Below are 6815 nucleotides of genomic sequence, written 5' to 3' on the forward strand. Positions count from 1 at the left end.
CGCCGTCTTCCCCTGCACACGCCACCTGCGTCCTCATCCAGTCGGCGCCGGAGCCGACGCCACCCCGTGCTGCGGATTCACGCGAGGAGAAGACAGAGTTTTAATTAATTAGATTTAATTATTTAGGTAAGTTAATTAATTTAAGCAGTTGATTAATTAAAGGTTGTTAATTAAACTAGTTTAGCTAGATACGAATCCATTAATTCATTAATTAATAGTAAATTAATAATTAATTAGTTAATTAGTTAATTGTTTAATCAGTTAATTAAATGGTTAATTAGTAAATCAATTAATTAATTTAATAGTTAGTATTTGATTAATCAAAGATGTATATGTTGGATTAATCCAATTGGAAAGGTTGAGAGGGTTTAATTAAGTAATTGATTAGGTTATGATTAGGTGAAATTCAGATAAGATATAAGAACCATTTGGGATTATTCTAGAATATATTATTTAGAGGATGTTTTGTTACAGGACTTTGACTCGTGGATCTAGTAGTATTTCGAGGCTCGTAGTGTGACTATTCATCAATAAGGTAAGTGCATCTCTCACCTGCAGTATGAGTAGTTCCGTTGTTTGCTGTGTTTTTCCATAAACATGATTTTGTTAAAGCATATGCATGATTTTGTTAAAACATATGGTAGAATTGCATGACATAAGAAGTAAGATATTGTACCTGCAGTACATCTCTTAGTCCAGATGAGTAACGACACGGTCGACGAGCCGACGGTCGACGGTCGACGACCACAAGGGTCGCCAAATGGGCCGCCGAATGGACCGCCAAATGGGCTGGGCCGGGTCGTTACAATTCAAACGTATGACTTTCAATTATAAAGAAACTAAGAAATTTCCTATGCCGACGGTCGACGGTCGACGACCACAAGGGTCGCCAAATGGGCCGCCGAATGGACCGCCAAATGGGCTAGGCCGGATGAGTAACGACACGGTCGACGAGCCGACGGTCGACGGTCGACGACCACAAGGGTCGCCAAATGGGCCGCCGAATGGACCGCCAAATGGGCTGGGCCGGGTCGTTACCATTCAAACGTATGACCTTCAATTATCAAGAAGCTAAGAAATTTTCTATGCAACACAAATATTTCCATGTTCAGGTAGTTTCTGCTTAGGTACATGACTTCATAACTACAAGTTATTTCCTGTTTAATTACTAAGAAAGCATGCAATGATTTCCGTTGTTTTGTGAGATTAGGTATGTACTTACTAAGCTTTGCTTATAGTTGCATTCCTTATACTGCAGATAGAGGTAAAGAAAAGTGTTAAGCAACGGGAGGCAGCAGGAGCAGTGTTCGATGTGTGTGGCGGCGAACCGCGGATTAGAATAAATAAATGAATAAACACCTTATATCAATTATGTATTAGTTGGTTTGCTCGAGATGGGACTATAGTGACTCGGGATGCTCAAGAATAACTCTAACGACTCATGGTGCTCGGGAATAACTTCGGATAGTATCAATAATAATCAAGCCTTATGGGGAGAGAAGATACTGACTAAAAGAGTTATCACATGATGGATGTGATGATACTAAAAAAATGCTTTAGTTTGAGAAAGTGCAACAATGGAGAAAGCGGACTATGGCAAGGTAGGTGGCTTTGAGGTCATCGTATCAATCACGTGAAGGAAGGGATTCTCTGAGCCAATGGTGTTGCGTGACACCGATAGAAATGACAATGAGGATCAGATGGAACTATGAAGAAGGTTGAAGGGGTGAACTAGTCTCTTAGTTTCTGGTCTTTGATGAACTCAATGAACGGTGGGTGGTGCTACTCTAGTGGCTACAAACATGTAAAGGCAAGAGACCAATTAGAATAAGGAAAGTTGTAGTAATTGTTCGCCTCCGGAGCATAATTAAGTTGGTTATAACGGGGCAGACTTGCTGAAGTTGTAGTAATTGTTCGATGAATGTCTGCACTAGAATAGAGGTGATGACATTGACAGTGACACACTAGAGGTGTTAGCCATAATCAAAGAGGGAAAGATCTATCGCCAAATCAGAGGCCACAATCATCATCTTGTAGTCTCCACTCCAACTAATAACCCAATAAGAAACATAAGAGGATCAAAATTGGCTAGCCTTGATATCATATAGGATCTTGAAAGGGATTAGTGTATGTATTAGTTAAACTATAATGAAAAGATAGATGGTACTTTACATAGAAATATTTACCAATAGAGGGATTCATCAAATCTTTCTTTTGCTTGATCTTATAAACCAATTATCTTTTCTTATCGATTATTTTCATTAGTTAAAATTGAGGTGAAAGAATATCAATAATAGATTGTTGGAGCTTAACCACAGCCCAATGTGTTCCTTAGTTTACCTCATCAACACTGATCGACCTACTACTCTCTTACTCTTCTCGATCGATCATGTCTTGATCACTCCATCTCATTAAACTAAAAGCGAGCTAAGCTAGCATGCATCAACAATTCGTCCATTAAATGAGCCAAAGTGAATTTCATGGACAAGATCAGACATGATCCTAATGCTACACAATGATACTTCTTTCCCCCTCCAGTATCAATGGTTGCTAGTTAGAGTAGTTCTTGAGCTGCCTCTCTTTATGACTAGATGACCAATCAAAACTCTTGTAATCTTGCACCATCCCCTTCAAGTTCCATTAATGGCGATGCTAATGGATTTCGGAAAGCAATTCCTCGCGCAACTACCATTCTGGGATGACTGGTTGTCAGTCTTGGTGGACGATAATCTTACGATAGATCGCCCATTGGCATCTGAATTCTTACGTAGTTGATTGATACCGGGCACTAAAACTCTCTCAGTCCATTCTTCAAACAAGTTGGTGGCTCCGCTTTGCCAAACACCCCCAACTATTCGATCGAGTGCCTCTTCATCGATCTGCAGCGTTTGCTGGTCGCCCATGATCTTTGTGATCTTCGACGAGATGGATCTCGTGACCCTATCCCTCAGTGAGCCAAACTCAACTGGTTTGAACACGACGGTTGCATCCACCATGTCAATTAGCTGAGAAGCATGAGATGGTGTTGGGCACCTAATGGCAAGCTGCTGCCGATGCTTGTGCTCCTGCTCCACAGTGAGGTCACTGGTGTTCCATGAGCCCTCTTCTGAAGAATCATCTACACTGACAGCTAAATTCAGATCGAGAGAAGGTTTTTTCTGCTTCTTTGGTTGCTCCTCCTCCTCCGACAATCGGTGGTCGGCATTGCGCTTACCTTTCTTTTCGCAGAAGGAAAGCTCCAATTGCCATTCGGAATTAGCAGAATCCAGCAGCTTGTCCTCAGACTGGAGCTGGCAATCCTCAAAATCCTTCAGGTGGTCATGCCGCCAGTCTAAGATAAGGATGAAGAGGATGCTTCCAGTTTCGAGATTGACTTCGCCGCCGTGGGAGTCGAGGAACCGTCCTCTTTGGATGGCACTCTTGATTGCCTCCTGTGCCAAATGACTGGCACGGTCTATTTCGTCGAGAACGATCACCGACAAGGGATTGCGGCTGACTGCCTCGGCGATGCGATCGAGCACGGTCGTCCCTAGAAAGTTGGTGCCTGGTTCGGCTTCATCGCCGTCAGCTGAGGGGCTACTGAGATGGATGGTGACTGGTGGATCGTCGAACATGAGCTCAGAGAGCGCGGAGGCCATCTTCCTCTTGCCGACCTTGTCAGGCCCGGAGAAGAGCAGCCATGAGTCAGCCTCGAGTCTCAGTTTCCCATTGCAGAGCTCGGATTTCTTGGTTAACGCAGTGGCAATGGCGGAGGCCGCCTCCGGTTGCCAGCTGACTGCGGCTGTTAGGCCCTGCAGCAGCCTCTTCTGTGAATCGGGAGCGTCGGAGATGCTCGGGCAGTGCTGGATTGATGAGTCGTTGGTGGATTTCTCGTAAGAAAGCCCCAGAGCGAGGTCTGTTTTCACTGGAACAACTTGGATCTTCGATGAATTAAGCTTCGGACTCCGGCCACTGCCGTTTGGAGGTGGCGAAATGCTGCCTGAGAGGATTCTTTCAGACGTGATAACTGTTGCATGGGAGCTCATGTGCAACCGAGCGCATTTTCCACGCCATTTATCCAGCAGCTCTACAGCCCTTTGCTTCTGCCAAATATAAACAATAAAATAAGACTCGCTGTTCTTACACAAAACTATAATGAATTGAACATGAATTGAACCTGAAGGTGATCAGCTTTGGAATTGTTGTTGCAGGGGAGTGCAATCTGCAACCACTGAGATAGATTGACGTTCGAATTCTCTGTTCTTTCTTCTGAAACCAATCTTGCAAGCTCAATATGGTAGCCTTCTCTGCAAAGGGGGCACAAATCGTTCCTCTGGAAGCAGCTCGAGTACTCCAACGTCGGAAATTTTGAAGGTGCATTCGCCGGTGTTGAGCTGCCAACAACGAGGCAATAAACTCAACAACTGATAATGCGAATGCAACAATTGAGAATTAAAAAGCGGAACCGAGCATCACACCTCGGGAAGAAGCCGCGGCCGGCGAGAAGCGGCGACCTCGGAGGAGCTACCGGCAGCGCTTGCAGGTCCCACTCGCTCTCCATAGTCGGGTGGTACACCTGGCACCGCAGGTACGTAGCGCACGTCGCCGTGCCCACGGCCCACACCCTGGTCGTGTTCCTCTCACGGAGCCTCGCCAGTAGCCGACCCATCTCCGCCACGGCGGCGCGGCCCACCTGCAGGTGCTGCGCCGAGCTCCCGCCTTCCGCACTGACGCCCTCCACAAGCCACTTCAAGTCGCCCAGATAGAGAATTAGACCTCCCACCCTGCCGTCGACGGGGAAAGCTCGGATTCTGGGTTCCAAATCTCTGTAGAATTCACTAATCTTTCGGGGAATCAAACTTCGTTCCAAGGAACCGATTTCCTTCTCCAAGGAGACGACTTGAGCAAACCGCAGCGTCGCCGGGGCTTCCATTCCTAGCTCCTCGTTTTTTATCATTTCTAGGAGTTGCTTCATCAGGGCTACCGCGTTGGACTCGCCGACGAGCACCGGGTTCATCTTATTGCTTCTCGTCATTATTTCGAGCACCTTCTTCAAATTTACCTCGCCTTTGTTCTTGGATTCTGGCCCCTGCTTCTGAAGTACTGGACTCATGTGGGCGTTTTTGGTGGCTGGCGAATTAGTGCCGGAGAAAAGGGATTGCTCGATGGCAGACTTGACGGCGGGGCTGGAGAAGCCTGCCTCGCGCATGACGCGGCTGACGGAGGGATCGTCAAGGATGGACACGACGAGCTGGCCGAGCTCGACCTTGACGGCCAGCAGCGGGGGCTGCTGCTGGTCCGAGCATCCGCGACGCTGGTGGGCCTGTGCGCGCTTGACGGCCGCCACGAGCGCGTTGGAAAGCGGAGGCGAGGCATCCGCGGCGTCGTCATCAGATCCTCCGCCGGAGCCAGCGTTGGCCTGCAGTCGGTCGAGGGCGACCGAGAAGCAGAGGTCGAGTGCGCGGCAGTGGAGGGGGTGGGAGGAGGAGAGCAGCGGGTGGGAGAGGGCGCAGGCGCGTCGGAGGATGCCGGAGGGGAAGCTGAGGAGGTTGGCCGCCACGTGGAGTGGGGTGGTCTGACCGTGGCGCCGGCGACGGGCCTCCTCGATGGAGCGCGTGAGGACTGCCGCCGCCTCTGGCGTGAGGGTCTGCTGCATCGTCGTCGCCAGCAGCTCCGTCCGCATGGATGATGTTGGCGTGGCTCTGCTTTCTTTCTTTCTTTCTTTCTTTCAGTTTGTGAATATCTATCTGCCGCTTTAATTGCTTTTGTCTTTGCTCCGACAAACAACCGGAGGAACTGAAACAGTTGGAGAATTGAGGAGAAGCTTATCGTATCGTACGGCAGACTTTCTCAGAGATCGAGAGCAAGTGCCAGAGCGAGAGCGAGAGCGAGCGAGACGATGAACAGTGTGTTTATGTAATTGGTTGGTAAGGAATTGTAAGTACTGCCAATCTGAGAGAGCTTATTTATGACATAATTCAGAGAGAAATAAAGTGCAAAAGGACAAAAGAAGGGTAAAATAAATAAATAAATAAATAATAATAATAATAATAAGTAGAATGAGGTTTAAATATGAATCTGATTGTTCTTTTTCAAGTAAGCCATTAAATATTTGAATACTATCCCACACGTTAAGGATTGATTAACTAATTGAAAAAGTGTTTTTTCTTATAAAAAGTTTTTTTATTTATAATATAATATCTAAAATACCTTCCTACATTTTATCTTAAAACAATTTAATTAAACTAAAATTTTATTATTTTAGAGTAACTTTGATAAAAGGTATCACAAAGTGATACAGTAAAATACTATTTTAATAAATTTTAAAAGAGGAATGTTTTTTTGATGATATAGATGAAAAAATTGTCCTTTTTAATTTTTTTACGAAAAATAAATAAAATATTTGGGCAATTGAAATATGCTTGTTCATGTTGTTTTTTCATAAAATGGCCAAATTAAGGTTCTTATTAGAGAATAATTTCTGAAAAAATTGTTATTATTTAGTTTAATGGTAAATGAGATAGATTCGAAGAGATTATATCAAAAGGTTGTTGGTTTACATTCTTACAATATTATTATTAGAATATATTTAACTTTTTATTATAAAAATGGCATCTCACATGGTGTATTTTTGTCAACTTTACTATTCTGTTTCTATTTCAGCTACTCTTTCACCGTCTTTAAAGTGTAATCATTTATTTTCTTTAAAAAATAAAGAGAAGTAAATTCTAACATAAATTTTAAAATTTATTATATGAATTAATAAAGTTAAAATATATATGCATAAAATGTTAAAGATATATAAAAGTTAATTTAAAAAATATGTAAAAAATAAG

At 44.3% G+C, this 6815-nt stretch overlaps 1 protein-coding gene across 1 annotated transcript; it reads right to left on the bottom strand.

Annotated features, from left to right (window-relative positions):
* Window positions 1-2448: 2448 nt before the first annotated feature.
* Window positions 2449-5662, bottom strand: LOC141836645 (protein SUPPRESSOR OF MAX2 1-like). The gene is made up of 3 exons (XM_074724151.1): window positions 4458-5662; window positions 4157-4373; window positions 2449-4082 (listed from the first exon to the last, which is right to left on the bottom strand). The coding sequence occupies exons 1-3, from the start codon at window positions 5660-5662 to the stop codon at window positions 2631-2633; spliced, it is 2874 nt and encodes a 957-aa protein (XP_074580252.1). The 3' UTR covers window positions 2449-2630.
* Between the last annotated feature and the right edge of the window lie 1153 nt (window positions 5663-6815).

The sequence above is a fragment of the Curcuma longa genome, chromosome 10, assembly GCF_044706935.1.
Source record: "Curcuma longa cultivar G26 ecotype Majalengka, Jawa Barat chromosome 10, ITB_CL_G26_1.1, whole genome shotgun sequence".
Lineage (NCBI taxonomy): Eukaryota > Viridiplantae > Streptophyta > Magnoliopsida > Zingiberales > Zingiberaceae > Curcuma > Curcuma longa.

Coding starts and splice junctions, on each gene's coding strand:
- LOC141836645 (XM_074724151.1), bottom strand. CDS start 5,662: ATGCGGACGGAGCTGCTGGCGACGACGATGCAGCAGACCCTCACGCCA. Junction 4,374..4,457: donor GGCCGCGGCTTCTTCCCGAG/GTGTGATGCTCG, acceptor CGTTGTTGGCAG/CTCAACACCGGCGAATGCAC. Junction 4,083..4,156: donor CCAAAGCTGATCACCTTCAG/GTTCAATTCATG, acceptor TATATTTGGCAG/AAGCAAAGGGCTGTAGAGCT.